At 52.9% G+C, this 23,297-nt stretch overlaps 2 protein-coding genes across 2 annotated transcripts in view; both read left to right on the plus strand.

The window, feature by feature from the left end:
• Nucleotides 1-4,534, plus strand: part of LOC147084905 (high affinity immunoglobulin epsilon receptor subunit alpha-like) — an 82,403-nt gene extending 77,869 nt beyond the window's left edge. The window contains exons 8-9 of the mRNA XM_085979612.1: nt 651-679; nt 2,673-4,534. Of these exons, the coding sequence (XP_085835738.1) occupies nt 651-679; nt 2,673-2,819 (176 nt within the window). The 3' untranslated portion in view covers nt 2,820-4,534. The remainder of the gene's footprint in view (nt 1-650; nt 680-2,672) is intronic.
• LOC147084901 (cytohesin-2) overlaps nt 1-23,297 on the plus strand; it is a 552,369-nt gene that overhangs the window by 491,480 nt on the left and 37,592 nt on the right. The gene's annotated exons all lie outside the window — the stretch shown is intronic.

Here is a 23,297-nt window from a genome sequence, read left to right on the forward strand (position 1 = left end):
TTGAAACTTGTAAAATTTTAACAGGACTAGACAGACTGGATGCAGGAAGGATGTTCCCGATGGTCGGGGGAGTCCAGAACCAGGGGTCACAGTCTAAGGATAAGGGGTAAGCCATTTAGGACAGAGATGAGGAGGAATTTCTTCACCCAGAGAGTGGTGAACCTGTGGAATTCTCTACCACAGAAGGCAGTTGAGGCCAATTCATTAAATATATTCAAGAAGGAGTTGGATATATTTCTTAAGGCTAAAGGGATCAAGGGATATGGGGAGAAGGCAGGGACCGCGTACTGAATTTGGATGATCAACCATGATCTCATTGAATGGCGGAGCAGGCTCGAGGGGCCGAATGGCCGACTCCTGCTCCTATCTTCTATGTTTCTATGTAACTCAAATAGAGGCGGGGGTGTAGCACCAGGCGACCATTATGCATCCCGCCCAATATTCAGTCCCATTCATGCCACGACCAATGGCTACAGCGCCCGTTCGGCAATGCGTCCCGAAATAAATTTGTAACCACCCGCTACCCCTCCAATTTACTCACTCATTCCTCGCAGCCCTTCAAGGCTACACTAACAACTTGAAAACAAATACCCAACGACAACCCAATGTTAAGTCTCCCCTAACACCGACACTTTTTCTCCCCATTCTAGAAGGAGGACGTCCTCGTTCCGATTGCAACGTAAGTATCTAGGAGCAACAGGGAACCTGTTGCTGGGGAACATCATTTCAGCTGGCTTTCGGCCCTGTTACTTTATTAGTTTTGGGAGGTCAGCAACTAGATCGCAAGAGGTTTGCCTGGAAACTGTTGATGATGACTCATGGTCAGGAGTTCATGGGTTTGAGCCCCCACTCCCTCAACATAATCCAGATCCACACTCCCCCGTGCCAGTACTGAGGGAGCGCTGCACTGTCGGAGGTAGATGTATATACTCTCGGACTCGAGCCCCATAATCCAGGCCCACACTCCCCCGTGCCAGTACTGAGGGAGCGCTGCACTGTCGGAGGTAGATGTATATACTCTAGGACTCGAGCCCCATAATCCAGGCCCACACTCCCCAGTGCCAGTACTGAGGGAGTGCTGCACTGTCGGAGGTAGATGTATAAAGTCTAGGACTCGAGCCCCATAATCCAGGCCCACACTCCCCGGTGCCAGTACTGTGGGAGCGCTGCACTGTCGGAGGTAGATGTATATACTCTAGGACTCGAGCCCCATAATCCAGGCCCACACTCCCCAGTGCCAGTACTGAGGGAGCGCTGCACTGTCGGAGGTAGATGTATGTACTCTAGGACTCGAGCCCCATAATCCAGGCCCACACTCCCCGGTGCCAGTACTGAGGGAGCGCTGCACTGTCGGAGGTAGATGTATATACTCTAGGACTCGAGCCCCATAATCCAGGCCCACACTCCCCGGTGCCAGTACTGAGGGAGCGCTGCACTGTCGGAGGTAGATGTATATACTCTAGGACTCGAGCCCCATAATCCAGGCCCACACTCCCCGGTGCCAGTACTGAGGGAGCGCTGCACTGTCGGAGGTAGATGTATATACTCTAGGACTTGAGCCCCATAATCCAGGCCCACACTCCCCGGTGCCAGTACTGAGGGAGCGCTGCACTGTCGGAGGTAGATGTATATAGTCTAGGACTCGAGCACCATAATCCAGGCCCACACTCCCCGGTGCCAGTACTGAGGGAGCGCTGTACTGTCGGAGGTAGATGTATATACTCTAGGACTTGAGCCCCATAATCCAGGCCCACACTCCCCAGTGCCAGTACTGAGGGAGCGCTGCACTGTCGGAGGTAGATGTATATACTCTAGGACTCGAGCCCCATAATCCAGGCCCACACTGCCCGGTGCCAGTACTGAGGGAGTGCTGCACTGTCGGAGGTGCCGTCTTTTGGATGAGACGTTAAACTGAGACCCCGTCTGCTCTCTCAGATGGACTTAAAAGATCCCGCAGCCACTATTTTGAAGAAGAGCGGGGTGGAGTTCTCCTGGGGTTGTCCTGGGGCCAATATTTATCACTCGACCAACATATGATAGATTTCTGTTAACTAACGGTATTAAGGGATATGAGGCAAAGACGGTTATTTATTTTTCTTATCCATTTATGGGATGTGGGCGTTAATGGCAATGCCAGCATTTATTGCCCATCCCTAGTTGCCCTTGAGAAGGTGGTGGTGAGCCACCTTCTTGAACCGCTGCAGTCCGTGTGGTGAAGGTACTCCCACAGTGCTGTTAGGGAGGGAGTTCCAGGATTTGACCCAGCGACGATGAAGGAACGGCCGATATATTTCCAAGTCAGGATGGTGTGTGTGACTTGGAGGTGAACTTGGAGGTGGCGGTGTTCCCATGCGCCTGCTGCCCTCGTCCTTCTAGGTGGAAGAGGTCGCGGGTTTGGGAGGTGCTGCCGAAGAAGCCTTGGCGAGTTGCAGCAGTGCATCTTGTAGATGGTCCACACTGCAGCCACGGTGCGCCGGTGGTGGAGGGAGTGAATGTTTAAGGTGGTGGATGGGGGGCCGATCAAGCGGGGCTGCTTTGTCCCGGATGGTGTCGATCTTCTTGAGTGTTGTCGGAGATCCACCCATCTCAATCGCCGACAGAAGGCGCGATGGGCCGAATGGCCTCCTCCTCCACTGCCCGACTCAACGATTGCACAATTTTTCATTGGGCAGGAGCCGTGTACCGCCGAGCCCGAGGTGGTCTATGCCTCCCTGAATACAGCGGCTCTCCAGCGGGGAGACGCGGCAACCAATGTCGAGGCCCCTTCGCCCCCAGCCGAGCAGGAGACCTGCGTCTACGCGGTGATGAAGGTCAAATAGCAGACAGGGGACCCGACGGAGGGCAAGCATTCCAACCCGAATCCAAGCCAATGGTGAAAGGACATGACGAGGCCCGGACGATGTGGACGTCATTGTCAACAACCATCTCATTTGGAAACATTGCCGCTATCGCAATGAGCAACCAAATTATTTTCCTCGATATTTTTGTTTTTTTTGCCTGCTGTACAATATTCTTATATTAAAAGAACTCCTTGTTATAAATCTCATCATTTATAAACATAAGAACATAAGAAGTAGGAGCAGGAGTTGGCCATACGGCCCCTCGGGCCTGCTCCGCCATTCAATAGGATCATGGGTGATCCGAACCTAGACTCACGTCCACTTCCCTGCCCTCTCCCCGTAACCCCTAATTCCCTTATCAGCTAGGAAACTGTCTATCTCCGTTTTAAATGTATTTAATGTCACAGCTTCCACAGCTCTCTGAGGTAGCAAATTCCATAGATTTACTACCCTCTGAGTGAAGAAGTTTCTCCTCATCTCAGTTTTGAAAGGGCAGCCCCTTATTCTAAGATTATGCCCCCTAGTTCTAGTCTCACCCATCAGTGGAAACATCCTCCCCGCATCCACCCGATCGAGCCCCCTCACAATCTTATATGTTTCGATAAGATCGCCTCTCATTCTTCTGAATTCCAATGAGTAGAGTCCCAACCTACTCAACGTTTCCTCATACGTCAACCCCCTCATCTCCGGAATCAACCGAGTGAACCTTCTCTGAACTGCCTCGAGAGCAAGTATATCTTTTCTTAAATATGGAAACCAAAACTGCACGCAGTATTCCAGGTGTGGCCTCACCAGTACCCTGTATAACTGAAGCAAGACTTCCCTGCTTTTATACTCCATCCCCCTCGCAATAAAAGCCAAGATTCCATTGGCCTTCCTGATCACCTGCTGTACCTGCATACTAACCTTCTGTGTTTCATGCACCAGGACCCCCAGATCCCTTTGTACTGTAGCACTTTGCAGTTTCTTTCCATTTAGATAATAACTTGCTCTTTGATTTTTTCTGCCAAAGTGCATAACCTCACATTTTCCAACATTATATTCCATCTGCCAAATCTCTGCCCACTCACTTAGCCTGTCTCGGTCCTTTTGCAGGTTTTTTATGTCCTCCGCACTCACTGCTTTCCCTCCCATCTTTGTATCGTCGGCAAACTTGGATATGTTGCACTCGGTCCCCTCCTCCAAATCGTTAATATAGACTGTAAAGAGTTGGGGTCGCAGCACTGACCCCTGCGGAACACCACTAGTTACTGATTGCCAGCCCGAGAATGAACTATTTATCCCAACTCTCTGTTTTCTGTTAGATAGCCAATCTATCTAACAGAAAACTACTTATCAAGAAACTACTCATGAAATAACACTGGACGGCCAGCTGGTGGCGCCGTCCAAGGAGTATAAATACTCGGGCGTGGGCCCAGCTTGCACAGGGACATTTTGTAAAGACAAGGAACTAGTGAAGTGCAACTAGACCTCCATGTTCTGAAACAATTTGATTAAAGCCTTGCTTTATGCTCAACCCAAGTGCGTAGTGAGTTTTATTACGTCAAGCTGCATCCCATATTTCCACTTCCATTGTACGTCATTGGCTGGGAAGCACTTTGCGACATGCAGTGGTTCTGAAAGAAGCTATAGAAACCAAAGGCGGAAAAATTCGGTTGCTTTGCGCCTCCCGTTAGAGGGCACTAATGGGGCGCAAAGCGACTAGCACCCGGGCGCGGTGATGTGTGCGCCGCTCGCGACATTGACCAGACATTTTGCCGCGGCGCTAAACACGACCGCCACGAACTCCCGCGCCCGCAGATCGTGACGTAAGTCGAGCGTGCAATGCCACGGACCGGATATTGAGTGGTGCCCCATCCTCCAGCCCTACAATTCTCATCCTCCTGTTCAAATCCCTCCATGGCCCCTCGCCCCCTCCCTATCTCTGTAACCTCCTCCAACCCTACAATTCTCATCATCCTGTTCAAATCCCTCCATGGCCCTCGTCCCCTCCCGATCTCTGTAACCTCCTCCAGCCCTACAATTCTCATCCTCCTGTTCAAATCCCTCCATGGCCCCTCGCCCCCTCCCTATCTCTGTAACCTCCTCCAACCCTACAATTCTCATCATCCTGTTCAAATCCCTCCATGGCCCTCGTCCCCTCCCTATCTCTGTAACCTCCTCCAGCCCTACAATTCTCATCCTCCTGTTCAAATCCCACCATGGCCCCTCACCCCCTCCCTATCTCTGTAACCTCCTCCAGCCCCTACAATTCTCATCCTCCTGTTCAAATCCCTCCATGGCCCCTCGACCCCTCCCTATCTCTGTAACCTCCTCCAGCCCCTACAATTCTCATCCTCCTGTTCAAATCCCTCCATGGCCCCTCGCCCCCTCCCTATCTCTGTAACCTCCTCCAGCCCTACAATTCTCATCTTCCTGTTCAAATCCCTCCATAGCCCTCGCCCCCTCCCTATCTCTGTAACCTCCTCCAGCCCCTACACTTTACACCTAATCCCAGCCTATTACCATCTCGTCTAGCTTCTAATCTCTTTTACTTTTTTTGTTTCTTTTATTCTTTTGTCCGATCGCAGCCCTGCCTCCGATCTAGTTTCTTTTCTTTCCAGTTTTGAAGAAGGGTCCAACCCGAAACGTCAACTCAAATATCTCTCCATGGAAGTTGCCTGACCTGCTGAGTTTTTCCAGCATTTTCTGTTGTTATTTCGGATTTCCAAAATCTGCAGTATTTTGCTATCCTACAATTCTCATCCTCCTGTTCAAATCCCTCCATGGCCCTCGCCCCCTCCCTATCTCTGTAACCTCCTCCAGCCATACAATTCTCATCCTCCTGTTCAAATCTCTCCATGGCCCTCGCCCCTCCCTATCTCTGTAATCTCCTCCAACCCTACATTTCTCATCCTCCTGTTCAAATCCCTCCATGGCCCTCGCCCCCTCCCTATCTCTGTAACCTCCTCCAGACCCTACAATTCTCATCCTCCTGTTCAAATCCCTCCATGGCCCCTCGACCCCTCCCGATCTCTGTAACCTCTTCCAGCCCCGACAATTCAGATCCTCCTGCTCAAATCCCTCCATGGCCCTCGCCCCCTCCCTATCTCTGTAACCTCCTCCAGCCCTACAATTCTCATCCTCCTGCTCAAATCCCTCCATGGCCCCTCGCCCCTTCCCTATCTCTGTAACCTCCTCCGGCCCTACAATTCTCATCCTCCTGTTCAAATTCCTCCATGGCCCTCGCCCCCTCCCTATCACTGTAACCTCCTGAAGCCCTACAATTCTCATCCTCCTGTTCAAATCCCTCCATGGTCCCTCGCCCCCTCCCTATCTCTGTAACCTCCTCCAGCCCTATAATTCTCATCCTCCTCTTAAAAACCCTCAATGCCCCTCGCCCCCTCCCTATCTCTGTAACCTCCTCCAGCCCCTACAATTCTCATCCTCCTGTTCAAATCCCTCCATGGCCCTCACCGCCTCCCTATCTATGTAACCTCCTCCAGCCCTACAATTCTCATCCTCCTGCTCAAATCCCTCCATGGCCCTCACCCCCTCCCTATCTTTGTAAACTCCTCCAGCCCTACAATTCCATTCCTCTTGTTCAAAGCCCTCCATGGCCCTCGAACCCCTCCCTATCACTGTAACCTCCTCCAGCCCCTACAATTCTCATCCTCCTGGTCAAATCCCTCCATGGCCCTCGCCCCCTCCCTATCTCTGTAACCTCCTCCAGCCCTACCATTCTCATCCTCCTGTTCAAATCGCTCCATGGCCCTCGCCCCCTCCCTATCTCTGTAAACTCCTCCAGCCCTACCATTCTCATCCTCCTGTTCAAATCCCTCCATGGCCCTCGCCCCCCTCCCTATCTCTGTAACCTCCTCCAGCCCCTACAATTCTCATCCTCCTGTTCAAATCCCTCCATGGCCCTCGCCCCCTCCCTATCTCTGTAACCTCCTCCAGCCCCTACAATTCTCATCCTCCTGTTCAAATCCCTCCATGGCCCTCGCCCCCTCCCTATCTCTGTAACCTCCTCCAACCCCTACAATTCTCATCCTCCTGTTCAAATCCCTCCATGGCCCTCGCCCCCTCCCTATCTCTGTAACCTCCTCCAGCCCCTACAATTCTCATCCTCCTGTTCAAATCCCTCCATGGCCCTCGCCCCCTCCCTATCTCTGTAACCTCCTCCAACCCCTACAATTCTCATCCTCCTGTTCAAATCCCTCCATGGCCCTCGCCCCCTCCCTATCTCTGTAATCTCCTCCACCACTACAACTCTCATCCTCCTGTTCAAATCCTTCCATGGGCCCTCGCCTCCTCCCTATCTCTGTAACTTCCTCCAGCCCTACAATTCTCATCCTCGTGTTCAAATCCCTCCTTGGCCCTCACCCCCTCCCTATCTCTGTAACCTCCTCCAGCCACTACAATTCTCATCCTCCTGTTCAAATCCCTCCATGGCCCTCGCCCCCTCCCTATCTCTGTAGCCTCCTCCAGCCCCTACACTTCTCATCCTCCTGTTCAAATCCCTCCATGGCCCCTCGCCCCCTCCCTATCTCTGTAACCTCCTCCAGCCCCGAAAATTCACATCCTCCTGCTCAAATCCCTCCATGGCCCTCGCCCCCTCCCTATCTCTGTAACCTCCTCCAGCCCTACAATTCTCATCCTCCTGTTCAAATCCCTCCATGGCACTCGCCCCCTTACTATCTCTGTAATCTCCTCCAGCCTTACAATTCTCATCCTCCTGTTCAAATCCTTCCATGGCCCCTCGCCCCCTCCCTATCTCTGTAACTTCCTCCAGCCCATACAATTCTCATCCTCCTGTTCAAATCCCTCCATGGCCCTCACCCCCTCCCTATCTCTGTAACCTCCTCCAGCCCTACAATTCTCATCCTCCTGTTCAAATCCCTCCATGGCCCCTCGCCCCCTCCCTATCTCTGTAACCTCCTCCAGCCCTACAATTCTCATCCTCCTGTTCAAATCCCTCCATGGCCCTCGCCCCCTCCATATCTCTGTAACCTCCTCCAGCCCTACAATTCACATCCTCCTGTTCAAATCCCTCCATGGCCCTCACCCCCTCCCTATCTCTGTAACCTCCTCCAGCCCCCACAATTCTCATCCTCCTGTTCAAATCCGTCCATGGCCCCTCGCCCCCTCCCTATCTCTGTAACCTCCTCCAGCACCTTCAATTCTCATCGTCCTGTTCAAATCCCTCCATGGCCCTCGCCCCCTCCCTATCTCTGTAAACTGCTCCAGCCCCTACAATTCTCATTCTCCATTTCAAATCCCTCCATGGCCCTCACCCCCCCTCCCTATCTCTGCAACCTCCTCCAGCCCTACAATTCTCATACTCCTGTTCAAATCCTTCCATGGCCCCTCACCCCCCTCCCTATCTCTGTAACCTCCTCCAGCCCCTACAATTCTCATCCTCCTGTTCAAATCCCTCCATGGCCCTCACCCCCCTCCCTATCTCTGTAACCTCCTCCAGCCCGACAATTCTCATCCTCCTGTTCAAATCCCTCCATGGCCCTCGCCCCCTCCCTATCTCTGTAACCTCCTCCAGCCCTACAATTCTCATCCTCCTGTTCAAATCCCTCCATGACCCTCACCCCCTCCCTATCTCTGTAACCTCCTCCAGCCCTACAATTCTCATCCTCCTGTTCAAATCCCTCCATGGCCCTCACCCCCTCCCTATCTCTGTAACCTCCTCCAGCCCCTACAATTCTCATCCTCCTGTTCAAATCCCTCCATGGCCCCTCGCCCCCTCCCTATCTCTGTAACCTCCTCCAGCCCCTACAATTCTCATCGTCCTGTTCAAATCCCTCCATGGCCCTCGCCCCCTCCCTATCTCTGTAACTTCCTCCAGCCCCTACAATTCTCATCCTCCTGTTCAAATCCCACCATGGCCCCTCGCCCCCTCCCTATCTCTGTAACCTCCTCCAGCCCCTACAATTCTCATCCTCCTGTTCAAATCCCTCCATGCCCCTCGCTCCTCCCTATCTCTGTAACCTCCTCCAGTCCTACAATTCTCATCCTCCTGTTCAAATCCCTCCATGGCCCTCGCCCCCTCCCTATCTCTGTAACCTCCTCCAGCCCTACAATTCTCATCCTCCTGTTCAAATCCCTCCATGCCCCTCGCCCCCCTCCCTATCTCTGTAACCTCCTCCAGCCCTACAATTCTCATCCTCCTGTTCAAATCCCTCCATGGCCCTCGCCCCCTCCCTATCTCTTTAACCTCCTCCAGCCCCTACAACCCTCCGAGATCTCTGCGCTCCTTCAATTCTGCCCCCTTGAGCATCCCTGATTTCCATCGCTCCACCATTGGCGGCCGTGCCTTCAGCTGCCTGGGGCCCTGAGCTCTGGAATTCCCTCCCTAACCTCTCCGTCTCTCTCTCCTCCTTTAAGACGCTCCTTAAAACCGACCTCTTTGACCCAGCATTTGGTCACCTGTCCTAATATCTCCTTATGTGGCTCGGTGTTAGATTGAGTTTGATAATCGCTCCGGTGAAGCGCCCTGGGACGTTTTACTACGTTAAGGCGCTATATCAACGCACGTGGTTGCGGTTGCTCACGCAAATGCAGTGAGAGAGAGAGTGAAATGTAGGATTACTGAAACAGTCACAGCGTTCAAAGTCCTCCACCCTCGCTGCAGCCTGTGATAAACCTGTTTTCCCAGATCAATAGCTGAAACTCCAATGACAACAAGAGATCGGAAGGGATTCTTTACTCTCTTCATTCATTGACCTCGGGAACGCTTTCATTCTCAACCCCAATCATAGAAACACAGAAAAACAGCAGCAGGAGTAGGCCATTCGGCCCCTCGAGCCTGCTCCGCCATTCTTAACCGCATGCAGGTGCAGCAGGCGGTTAAGAAGGCAAATGGTATGTTGCCCTTCGTAGCGAGAGGATTCGAGTACAGGAACAAGGATGTCTTGCTGCAGTTGTACAGGGCCTTGGTGAGACCACACCTTGAGTATTGTGTGCAGTTTTGGTCGCCTTATCTGAGGAAGGATGTTCTTGCCATGGAGGGAGTGCAGCGAAGATTCACCAGGCTGATACCTGGGATGGCAGGAATGACGTATGAAGAGTGATTGGGTCGATTGGGCTTATATTCGCTGGAGTTTAGAAGAATGAGAGGGGATCTCATTGAAACTTATAAAATTCTAACAGGACTAGACAGACTAGATGCAGGAAGGATGTTCCCGATGGTCGGGGAGTCCAGAACCAGGGGTCACAGTCTAAGGATAAGGGGTAAGCCATTTAGGACTGAGATGAGGAGGAATTTCTTCACCCAGAGAGTGGTGAACCTGTGGAATTCTCTACCACAGAAGGCAGTAGAGGCCAATTCATTAAATATATTCAAGAAGGAGTTGGATATATTTCTTAAGGCTAAAGAGATCAAGGGATATGGGGAGAAGGCAGGGACAGGGTACTGAATTTGGATGATCAGCCATGATCTCATTGAATGGCGGAGCAGGCTCGAGGGGCCGAATGGCCGACTCCTGCTCCTACCTTCTATGTTTCAATATGATCATGGCTGATCCTCTATCTCAATACCATATCCCCGCTCTCTCCCCATACCCCTTGATGCCTTTTTTTTTCTAGAAATCTATCTATCTCCTTCTTAAATATATTCAGTGACTTGGCCTCCACAGCCTTCTGTGGTAGAGAATTCCACAGGTTCACCACCCTCTGAGTGAAGAAATTTCTCCTCCTCTCAGTCCTAAATGTCCTACCCCGTATCCTGAGACTGTGACCCCTCGTTCTAGACCCCCCAGCCAGGGGAAACATCCTCCCTGCATCCAGTCTGTCTAGTCCTGTCAGAATTTTATACGTTTCAATGAGATCCCCCTCTCATTCTTCTAAACTCTAGTGAGTACAGGCCTAGTCGACCCAATCTCTCCTCATACGACAGTCCTGCCATCCCCGGAATCAGTCTGGTGAACCTTCGCTGCACCCCCTCTATGGCAAGGGCTATGGAGGGATTTGAACAGGAGGATGAGAATTGTAGGGCTGGAGGAGGTTACAGAGATAGGGAGTGGGCGAGGGGCCATGGAGGGATTTGAACAGGAGGATGAGAATTGTAGGGGCTGGAGGAGGTTACAGAGATAGGGAGGGGGCGAGGGGCCATGGAGGAATTTGAACAGGAGGATGAGAATTGTAGGGCTGGAGGTGGTTACAGAGATAGGGAGGGGGCGAGGGGCCATGGAGGGATTTGAACAGGAGGATGAGAATTGTAGGGGCTGGAGGAGGTTACAGAGATAGGGAGGGCCGAGGGGCCATGGAGGGATTTGAACAGGAGGATGAGAATTGTAGGGCTGGAGGAGGTTACAGAGATAGGGAGGGGGCGAGGGACCATGGAGGGATTTGAACAGGAAGTTGAGAATTGTAGGGCTGGAGGAGGATACAGAGATAGGGAGGGGGCGAGGGCCATGGAGGAATTTGAACAGGAGGATGAGAATTGTAGGACTGGAGGAGGTTACAGAGATAGGGAGGGGGCGAGGGCCATGGAGGAATTTGAACAGGAGGATGAGAATTGTAGGACTGGAGGAGGTTACAGAGATAGGGAGGGCCGAGGGGCCATGGAGGGATTTGAACAGGAGGATGAGAATTGTAGGGCTGGAGGAGGTTACAGAGATAGGGAGGGGGCGAGGGGCCATGGAGGGATTTGAACAGGAGGATGAGAATTGTAGGGCTGGAGGAGGTTACAGAGATAGGGAGGGGGCGAGGGCCATGGAGGGATTTGAACAGGAGGATGAGAATTGTAGGGTTGGAGGAGGTTACAGAGATAGGGAGGGGGGCGAGGGCCATGGAGGGATTTGAACAGGAGGATGAGAATTGTAGGGGCTGGAGGAGGTTACAGAGATAGGGAGGGGGCGAGAGGCCATGGAGGAATTTGAACAGGAGGATGAGAATTGTAGGGGCTGGAGGAGGTTACAGAGATAGGGAGGGGGCGAGGGACATGGAGGGATTTGAACAGGAGGATGAGAATTGTCGGGGCTGGAGGAGGTCACAGAGATAGGGAGGGGGGCGAGGGGCCATGGAGGGATTTGAACAGGAGGATGAGAATTGTAGGGCTGGAGGAGGTTACAGAGATAGGGAGGGGGCGAGGGCCATGGAGGGATTTGAACAGGAGGATGAGAATTGTAGGGGCTGGAGGAGGTTACAGAGATAGGGAGGGGGGCGAGGGACCATGGAGGGATTTGAACAGGAGGATGAGAATTGTAGGGGCTGGAGGAGGTTACAGAGATAGGGAGGGCCGAGGGGCCATGGAGGGATTTGAACAGGAGGATGAGAATTGTAGGGCTGGAGGAGGTTACAGAGATAGGGAGGGGGCGAGGGGCCATGGAGGGATTTGAACAGGAGGATGAGAATTGTAGGGCTGGAGGAGGTTACAGAGATAGGGAGGGGGCGAGGGCCATGGAGGGATTTGAACAGGAGGATGAGAATTGTAGGGTTGGAGGAGGTTACAGAGATAGGGAGGGGGCGAGGGCCATGGAGGGATTTGAACAGGAGGATGAGAATTGTAGGGGCTGGAGGAGGTTACAGAGATAGGGAGGGGGCGAGAGGCCATGGAGGAATTTGAACAGGAGGATGAGAATTGTAGGGGCTGGAGGAGGTTACAGAGATAGGGAGGGGGCGAGGGACATGGAGGGATTTGAACAGGAGGATGAGAATTGTCGGGGCTGGAGGAGGTCACAGAGATAGGGAGGGGGGCGAGGGGCCATGGAGGGATTTGAACAGGAGGATGAGAATTGTAGGGCTGGAGCAGGTTACAGAGATAGGGAGGGGGCGAGGGCCATGGAGGGATTTGAACAGGAGGATGAGAATTGTAGGGGCTGGAGGAGGTTACAGAGATAGGGAGGGGGGCGAGGGACCATGGAGGGATTTGAACAGGAGGATGAGAATTGTAGGGGCTGGAGGAGGTTACAGAGATAGGGAGGGGGGGCGAGGGACCATGGAGGGATTTGAACAGGAGGATGAGAATTGTAGGGGCTGGAGGAGTTTACAGAGATAGGGAGGGGGCGAGGGCCATGGAGGGATTTGAACAGGAGGATGAGAATTGTAGGGCTGGAGGAGGTTACAGAGATAGGGAGGGGGCGAGGGGCCATGGAGGGATTTGAACAGGAGGATGTGAATTGTAGGGGCTGGAGGAGGTTACAGAGATAGGGAGGGGGGCGAGGGCCATGGAGGGATTTGAACAGGAGGATGAGAATTGTAGGGGCTGGAGGAGGTTACAGAGATAGGGAGGGGGCGAGGACCATGGAGGGATTTGAACAGGAGGATGAGAATTGTAGGGGCTGGAGGAGGTTACAGAGATAGGGAGGGGGCGAGGGCCATGGAGGGATTTGAACAGGAGGATGAGAATTGTAGGGGCTGGAGGAGGTTACAGAGATAGGGAGGGGGGCGAGGGGCATGGAGTGATTTGAACAGGAGGATGAGAATTGTAGGGGCTGGAGGAGGTTACAGAGATAGGGAGGGGGCGAGGGCCATGGAGGGATTTGAACAGGAGGATGAGAACTGTAGGGGCTGGAGGAGGTTACAGAGATAGGGAGGGGGCGAGGGTCATGGAGGGATTTGAACAGGAGGATGAGAATTGTAGGGCTGGAGGAGGTTACAGAGATAGGGAGGGGGCGAGGGGCCATGGAGGGATTTGAACAGGAGGATGAGAATTGTAGGGGCTGGAGGAGGTTACAGAGATAGGGAGGGGGCGAGGGGCCATGGAGGGATTTGAACAGGAGGATGAGAATTGTAGGGGCTGGAGGAGGTTACAGAGATAGGGAGGGGGCGAGGGCCATGGAGGGATTTGAACAGGAGGATGAGAACTGTAGGGGCTGGAGGAGGTTACAGAGATAGGGAGGGGGCGAGGGGCCATGGAGGGATTTGAACAGGAGGATGAGAATTGTAGGGGCTGGAGGAGGTTACAGAGATAGGGAGTGGGCGAGGGGCCATGGAGGGATTTGAACAGGAGGATGAGAATTGTAGGGCTGGAGGAGGTTACAGAGATAGGGAGGGGGCGAGGGGCCATGGAGGGATTTGAACAGGAGAATGAGAATTGTAGGGCTGGAGGAAGTTACAGAGATAGGGAGGGGGCGAGGGCCATGGAGGGATTTGAACAGGAGGATGAGAATTGTAGGGGCTGGAGGAGGTTACAGAGATAGGGAGGGGGCGAGGGCCATGGAGGGATTTGAACAGGAGGATGAGAATTGTAGGGCTGGAGGAGGTTACAGAGATAGGGAGGGGGCGAGGGCCATGGAGGGATTTGAACAGGAGGATGAGAATTGTAGGGCTGGAGGAGGTTACAGAGATAGGGAGGGGGCGAGGGCCATGGAGGGATTTGAACAGGAGGATGAGAATTGTAGGGCTGGAGGAAGTTACAGAGATAGGGAGGGGGCGAGGGCCATGGAGGGATTTGAACAGGAGGATGAGAATTGTAGGGGCTGGAGGAGGTTACAGAGATAGGGAGGGGGCGAGGGACATGGAGGGATTTGAACAGGAGGATGAGAATTGTAGGGGCTGGAGGAGGTTACAGATATAGGGAGGGGGCGAGGGACATGGAGGAATTTGAACAGGAGGATGAGAATTGTAGGGCTGGAGGAGGTTACAGAGATAGGGAGGGGGGCGAGGGCCATGGAGGGATTTGAACAGGAGGATGAGAATTGTAGGGGTTGGAGGAGGTTACAGAGATAGGGAGGGGGCGAGGGGCCATGGAGGGATTTGAACAGGAGGATGAGAATTGTAGGGGCTGGAGGAGGTTACAGAGATAGGGAGGGGGCGAGGGCCATGGAGGGATTTGTACAGGAGAATGAGAATTTTAAATACGAGAGCGTTGCTGGGAGACGATGTAGGTCAGCGGGCACAGCGGGTGTTGGGTGAACGGGGCTCTGTGCTGGAAAGCAGCTTTGGGATTTGCAGAAGTAACTGCGGAAATGAGTAACGCAAAGAGCTATTAGCCCCACCATTATTTTGACCGCAAATTACGGCCTATTATATTACACTGGACTATCAGAAGGAAGAGGCAAAATAATCCCTAGTGTTGTACTAAATCCATAAAGCCAGTAGGTGGCGAGATTACACCAAAAGAAACTTCCTAGTTGCAGCTACTTATGCACCTTTAAAATCCAAATGCGTAAATACATAAATCCTTGCCTATAATCCAGGCCCACACTGCCCGGTGTCAGTACTGAGGGAGCGCTGCACTGTCGGAGGTAGATGTATATACTCTAGGACTTGAGCCCCATAATCCAGTCCCACGCTCCCCGGTGCCAGTACTGAGGGAGCGCTGCACTGTCGGAGGTAGATGTATATACTCTAGGACTCGAGCCCCATAATCCAGGCCCACACTCCCCGGTGCCAGTACTGAGGGAGTGCTGCACTGTCGGAGGTAGATGTATATACTCCAGGACTCGAGCCCCATAATCCAGGCCCACACTCCCCGGTGCCAGTACTGAGGGAGCGCTGCACTGTCGGAGGTAGGTGTATATACTCTAGGACTCGAGCCCCATAATCCAGGCCCACACTCCCCGGTGCCAGTACTGAGGGAGCACTGCACTGTGGGAGGTAGATGTATATACTCCAGGACTCGAGCCCCATAATCCAGGCCCACACTCCCCAGTGCCAGTACTGAGGGAGCACTGCACTGTGGGAGGTAGATGTATATACTCTAGGACTCGAGCCCCATAATCCAGGCCCACACTCCCCGGTGCCAGTACTGAGCGAGTGCTGCACTGTCGGAGGTAGATGTATATACTCTAGGACTCGAGCCCTATAATCCAGGCCCACACTCCCCCGGTGCCAGTACTGAGCGAGTGCTGCACTGTCGGAGGTAGATGTATATACTCTAGGACTCGAGCCCTATAATCCAGGCCCACACTCCCCGGTGCCAGTACTGAGGGAGCGCTGCACTGTCGGAGGTAGATGTATATACTCTAGGACTCGAGCTCCATAATCCAGGCCCAAACTCCCCGGTGCCAGTACTGAGGGAGTGCTGCACTGTCGGAGGGAGATATCTATACTCTAGGACTCGAGCCCCATAATCCAGGCCCACACTCCCCGGTGCCAGTACTGAGGGAGCGCTGCACTGTCGGAGGTAGATGTATATACTCTAGGACTCGAGCCCCATAATCCAGGCCCACACTCCCCGGTGCCAGTACTGAGGGAGCGCTGCACTGTCGGAGGTAGATGTATATACTCTAGGACTCGAGCTCCATAATCCAGGCCCACACTCCCCGGTGCCAGTACTGAGGGAGTGCTGCACTGTCGGAGGTAGATGTATATACTCTAGGACTGGAGCCCCATAATCCAGGCCCACACTCCCCGGTGCCAGTACTGAGGGAGCGCTGCACTGTCGGAGGTAGATGTATATACTCTAGGACTGGAGCCCCATAATCCAGGCCCACACTACCCGGTGCCAGTACTGCGGGAGTGCTGCACTGTCGGAGGTAGATGTATATACTCTAGGGCTTGAGCCCCATAATCCAGTCCCACGCTCCCCGGTGCCAGTACTGAGGGAGCGCTGCACTGTCGGAGGTAGATGTATATACTCTAGGACTCGAGCCCCATAATCCAGGCCCACACTCCCCGGTGCCAGTACTGAGGGAGCGCTGCACTGTCGGAGGTAGATGTATATACTCTAGGACTCGAGCTCCATAATCCAGGCCCACACTCCCCGGTGCCATTACTGAGGGAGTGCTGCACTGTCGGAGGTAGATGTATATACTCTAGGACGCGAGCCCCATAATCCAGGCCCACACTCCCCGGTGCCATTACTGAGGGAGTGCTGCACTGTCGGAGGTAGATGTATATACTCTAGGACTCGAGCCCCATAATCCAGGCCCACACTCCCCGGTGCCAGTACTGAGGGAGCGTTGCACTGTCGGAGGTAGATGTATATACTCTAGGACTCGAGCCCCATAATCCTGGCCCACACTCCCCGGTGCCAGTACTGAGGGAGTGCTGCACTGTCGGAGGTAGATGTATATACTCTAGGACTCGAGCCCCATAATCCAGGCCCACACTCCCCGGTGCTAGTACTGAGGGAACACTGCACTGTCGGAGGTAGATGTATATACTCAAGGACTCGAGCCCCGTAATCCAGGCCCACACTCCCCGGTGCCAGTACTGAGTGAGCGCTGCACTGTCGGAGGTAGATGTATATACTCTAGGACTCGAGCCCCATAATCCAGGCCCACACTCCCCGGTGCCAGTACTGAGTGAGCGCTGCACTGTCGGAGGTAGATGTATATACTCTAGGACTCGAGCCCCATAATCCAGGCCCACACTCCCCGGTGCCAGTACTGAGGGAGCGCTGCACTGTCGGAGGTAGATGTATATACTCTAGGACTCGAGCCCCATACTCCAGGCCCACACTCCCCGGTGTCAGTACTGAGGGAGTGCTGCACTGTCGGAGGTAGATGTATATACTCTCGGACTGGAGCCCCATAATCCAGGCCCACACTCCCCGGTGCCAGTCCTGAGGGAGCACTGCACTGTCGGAGGTAGATGTATATACTCTAGGACTCGAGCCCCATAATCCAGGCCCACAGTCCCCGGTGCCAGTACTGAGGGAGCGCTGCACTGTCGGAGGTAGATGTATATACTCTAGGACTCGAGCCCCATAATCCAGGCCCACACTGCCCGGTGCCAGTACTGAGGGAGCGCTGCACTGTCGGAGGTAGATGTATATACTCTAGGACTTGAGCCCCATAATCCAGGCCCACACTCCCCGGTGCCAGTACTGAGGGAGCGCTGCACTGTCGGAGCTAGATGTATATACTCTAGGACTCGAGCCCCATAATCCAGGCCCACACTCCCCGGTGCCAGTACTGAGGGAGCGCTGCACTGTCGGAGGTAGATGTCTATACTCTAGGACTCGTGCTCCATAATGCAGGCCCACACTCCCCGGTGCCAGTACTGAGGGAGCGCTGCACTGTCGGAGGTAGATGTATATACTCTAGGACTCGAGCCCCATGATCCAGGCCCACACTCCCCGGTGCCAGTACTGAGGGAGTGCTGCACTGTCGGAGGTAGCTGTATATACTCTAGGACTCGAGCCCATAATCCAGGCCCACACTCCCCGGTTCCAGTACTGAGGGAGCGCTGCACTGTCGGAGGTAGATGTATATACTCTAGGACTCGAGCCCCATAATCCAGGCCCACACTCCCTAGTGCCAGTACTGAGGGAGCGCTGCACTGTCGGAGGTAGATGTATATACTCTAGGACTCGAGCCCCATAATCCAGGCCCACACTTCCCGGTGCCAGTACTGAGGGAGCGCTGCACTGTCGGAGGTCGATGTATATACTCTAGGACTCGAGCCCCATATTCCAGGCGCACACTCCCCGGTGCCAGTACTGAGGGAGCGCTGCACTGTCGGAGGTAGATGTATATACTCTAGGACTCGAGCCCCATAATCCAGGCCCACACTCCCCGGTGCCAGTACTGAGGGAGCGCTGCACTGTCGGAGGTAGATGTATAAATTCTCTCTCTCTCTCCTTCTCCCTCTCTCCCTCCTTCCTTCCCTCCCTTCTCTCTCCCTCCCTCTTTCTATCCCTCCCTCTCCCTCTTTTTCCCAAGCCCTGTTCCCTCTCTCCCTCCCTCCCTCTCTCTCCTTCCCCCTCTCTCCCTCTTTCTCAAGCCCTGTTCCCTCTCTCCCTCCCTCCCTCTCTCTCCTTCCCCCTCTCTCCCTCTTTCTCAAGCCTTGTTCCCTCTCTCACTCCCTCTCCCTCACTCCCTCTCTCTCTCTCTCTTTCCCAAGCCCTTTTCCCTCTATCTCTATCCCTCTCTCACTCTTTGACTCATTCCTTCCCTGTCTCTCTCTTTCCCAACCCTGTTCCCTCCCTATGTCTCCTTCCCGCTGTCTCTCTCCTTCCCTCTCTCTTTGTCTCTCTCTTTCCCAAGCACTGTTCCCTCTCTCCCTCCCTCTCTCTCCTTCCCGATCTCTCCCTCTCTCTTTCCCAAGCCCTGTTTTCTCTCTCTCCCTACCTCTTTCTATCCCTCCCTCTCCCTCTCTCTTTGCCAAGCCCTGTTCCCTCTCTCCCTGCTGTATGCCTCAGAGACATTGACCATGTACAGCAGGCACCTCAAAGCACTGGAGAGGTACCACCAACGCTGCCTCCGCAAGATCCTGCAAATCCATTGGCAGGATAGGCGCACCAGCGTCAGTGTTCTCGCTCAGGCCAACATCCCCAGCATCGAAGCTTTGACCACGCTCGATCAGCTCCGATGGACGGGTCACATTGTCCGCATGCCCGATACGAGACTCCCAAAACAAGCGCTCTACTCGGAGCTCCGGCATGGCAAGAGAGCCCCAGGTGGGCAGAGGAAACACTTCAAGGACACCCTCAAAGCCTCCTTGAAAAAGTGTAACATCCCCACCGACACCTGGGAATCCCTGGCCCAAGACCGCACAAAGTGGAGGAGAAGCATCCGGGAAGGCGCCGAACACCTCGAGTCTCTTCGCCGGGAGCAAGCGGAAGCCAAGCGCAGGCAGCGCAAGGAGCGCGCGTCAACCCAAGCACCCCACACCCACCCGCCCCCTTCAACCACCGTCTGCCCCGCCTGTGACAGAGACTGTCGGTCCCGCATTGGACTCATCAGTCACCTGAGAACTCATTTGTAATGTGGAAGCAAGTCATCCTCGGTTCCTGAGGGACTGCCGAAGAGAGGATGGGATAGAGTGGTGATATTGGGGGACTTTAATTCCCCAAATATCGATTGGGATATTGTTAGGGTAAAGGGAAAGGAGGGGAGGAATTTCCGAAATGTGTTCAGGAGAATTTCCTTGACCAGTATGTCCTTGGCCCAACTACGAAGTGTATTAATTTCTTTGTGGGTTCAATGACGAGACATTTATGAAAGAGAATGTCTTTTAATCTAAAGCTTGTTCAACTCATTTAACAGCATTTACAGGAGACATCATGCTAGTGATGCATCTAGAACGAAACTGAAACTGAACCAAACTGCTTGTCTCTGTCACATGACCTCTGCTGGTCAGGCATAAGTAATCAATACATGCAATCATGCTGGTAAGGCATCATAATCGAACAGGCAAATACCATCTCTATTTGCTGATATCATTACAGGAAGGAGGCATTGCTGGATCTGGTGCTGGGGAATGAGGCGGGCCAGGTCGACCAAGTGTCTGTGGGAGAACACTTGGGTACGAGTGGTCATCGTATCATCAGATTTAGATTGGCAATGGAGAGGAGCAAGGAACAATCTCGAGTGGAACTTCTAAACTGGAATAGGGCTAACTTCAACGGGATACGAAAGGATCTAGCCAGGGTAAAATGGAACCAAAGACTGACAGGAAAAACTGTAACGGAACAGTGGGAGACCTTTAAGGAGGAGATGTTCCAAGTACAGGCTAGGTACATTCCAACAAGAGGGAAACATAGAAACATAGAAGATAGGAGCAGGAGTAGGCCATTCGGCCCCTCGAGCCTGCTCCACCATTCAATGCGAACATGGCTGATCATCCAAATTCAGTACCCTGTCCCTGCTTTCTCCCCATATCCCTTGATCCCTTTAGCCTTAAGAAATATATCCAACTCCTTCTTGAATATATTTAATGAATTGGCCTCTACTGCCTTCTGTGGTAGAGAATTCCACAGGTTCACCACTCTCTGGGTGAAGAAATTCCTCCTCATTTCTGTCCTAAATGCCTTACCCTTTATCCTTAGACTGTGTCCCCTGGTTCTGGACTCCCCGACCATCGGGAACATCCATCCTGCATCTAGTCTGTCCAGTCCTGTCAGAATTTTATAAGTTTCAATGAGATCACCTCTCATTCTTCTAAACTCCAGCAAGTACAAGCCCAATTGACCCAATCTCTCCTCACACGTCATTCCTGCCGTCCCAGGTATCAGCCTGGTGAATCTTCGCTGAACTCCTTCCATGGCAAGAACATCCTTCCTCAGATAAGGCGACCAAAACTGCACACAATACTCAAGGTGCGGTCTCACCAAGGCCCTGTACAACTGCAGCAAGACATCCTTGTTCCTGTACTCGAACCCTCTCACTACGAAGGCAACATACCATTTGCCTTCTTAACCACCTGCTGCACCTGCATGCTTACCTTCAGCGACTGGTGCACAAGGACACCCAGGTCTCGTTGCACTTCCCCTTCTCCCAATCTATTGCCATTCAGATAATAATCTGCCTTCCTGTTTTTGCCACCAAAGTGGATAACCTCACATTATCCACATTATACTACATCTGCCATGCTTCTGCCTAATCACCCAACATGTCCCAAATCATCCTGGAGTTTTCTCGACATCCTCCTCACAGCACACACGCCCACCCAGCTTTGTGTCGTCTGCAAATTTGGAGATATTACATCTAGTTCCCTTGTCTAGATCATTAATATATATTGTGAATAGCTGGGGTCCAAGGACGGTGGCATAGTGGTTAGCACTGTTGCCTCACAGCACCAGGGACCCGGGTTCGAATCCAGCCTCGGGCGACTGTCTGTGTGGAGTTTGCACATTCTCCCCGTGTTTGCGTGGGTTTCCTCCGGGTGCTCCGGTTTCCTCCCACAGTCCAAAGATGTGCGGGTTAGGTTGATTGGCTATGATAAATTGACCCTTAGTGTTAGGGGGATTAAATGCGTGGGGTTATGGGGATAGGGTGGGATATGTGTTGGTGTAGGGGTTACGGGGATCGGGTGGGATATGTGTCGGTGCAGGCTCGATGGGCCGAAATGGCCTCTATCTGCACTGTGGGGTTTCTGTGATTCTGTGATTCTGTGACCGAAAATGAAAATACGATTGGCAAAGAGAGAATATGAGAGTAGAATGGCGGTTAACATAAAAGGGAACCCAAAAATCTTCAGGTAAACAGTAAGCAGGATCGATGAAGGGAATGCAATGGATGTTGTCTGCATGGATTTTTGGAAGGCGTTTGACAAAGTACCACACAGAAGGCTGGTTAACAAAAATTGAGGGCTCATGGAATAGGTGGGTCAGTGTCAGCTTGGATAAGGAATTGGCTTAAGGATAGAAAACAGCGAGTTGTGGGTAAATGGCTGTTTTCAGACAGGAGGAGGTAGACAGTGGTGTTCCCCAAGGGTCAGTGCTGGGGCCACTGCTTTTTTGATTATATATAAATGACCTGGATATTGGAATACAGAGTAGAATTTCTAAATTTGCCAATGACATCAAACTTGGGGGTGGGGCAAACAGTGATGATGATGCCAATCGACTGCAACAGGACATAGAAAGGCTAGCAGAATGGCAGACAAGTGGCAGATGGAGTTTAATACAGAGAAGTGTGAGGTGATACATTTTGGCAGAAGGAACAGGGAGAGGCAATATACACTTATGGCACAGTTTTAAAGAGTGTGCAGGGACAGAGGGACCTGGGAGTTAATGTGCATAGGTCCCTGAAGGTGGCGGGACATATTGAGAAAGTGGTTAGCAAAGCATATGGGATCTTGGGCTTCATAAATAGAGGTATTGAGTACAAAAGTAGAGAAGTTATGCTGAACCTTTATAAAGTGCCGGTGAGGCCACAACTGGAGTATTGGGTCCAGTTCTGGTCACCACACTTTAGGAGGATGTGAAGGCCCTCGAGAGGGTGTAGAGGAGATTTACCAGAATGGTTCTGGGATGGGGGGATCTTAGCTACAAGGGACAGGTTGGAGAAGCTGGATTTGTTTTCATTAGAGCAAAGGAGGTTGAGGGACGATTCGATAGAGGTGTACAAGATTATGACGGGTTTGGATAGTCTAGACGGGGAAAGGCTGTTCCCACTAGTTGATGGTACAAGGACTAGGGGACCACAGATTTAAGGTTTTGGGCAAGAGATACAGGGGAGATGTGAGGAAAAACTTTTTTACGCAGCGAGTGGTGAGGACCTGGAACTCACTGCCGACGGAAGTGGTGGAAGCGGAGACACTCGATGTTTTCAAGGGGAGACTGGATAGGCACTTGAGGGAAATAAACTTGCAGGGCTACGGGGATAGAGCGGTGGAATGGGACTGACTGGATGCTCTACAGAGAGCCGGCACGGGCTCGATGGGGCCGAATGGCCTCCTTCTGTGCCATTATGACTCTATGACCCTGTTCTCTCTCCCATCTCTCCTTCCTTCACTCTCTCTCTCTCTCTCCTTCCTTCCTTCTCTCTCTCCCTCCTTTCCCCTCTCTCTCCCTTTCCCAAGCCCTGTTCTCTCTCTCTCTCTCTTCTTCCTTCCCTCTCTCTTATAAAATTCTAACCAGGACTGGACGGACTAGATGCAGGAAGGATGTTCCCGATGGTCGGGGGAGTCCAGAACCAAGGGTCACAGTCTAAGGATAAGGGGTGTCGGCCATTAGGACAGAGATGAGGGGAATTTCTTCACCCAGAGAGTCGATGAACCTGTGGAATTCTCTACCTCCCTCTCTCTCTACTTCCCTCTCTCTTCCCCTCTCTGTCCATCCCTATTCCTCTCTCTCTCCCTCTCTCTCTCCCTCTCTCTCTCCCTCTCTCCTCCCTCCCTCTTTCC

Source organism: Somniosus microcephalus, unplaced genomic scaffold (genome assembly GCF_052327205.1).
Source record: "Somniosus microcephalus isolate GS21.2 unplaced genomic scaffold, FLI_Smic_1.0 unresolved_chr9, whole genome shotgun sequence".
In the NCBI taxonomy this organism is placed as follows: Eukaryota; Metazoa; Chordata; class Chondrichthyes; order Squaliformes; family Somniosidae; genus Somniosus; species Somniosus microcephalus.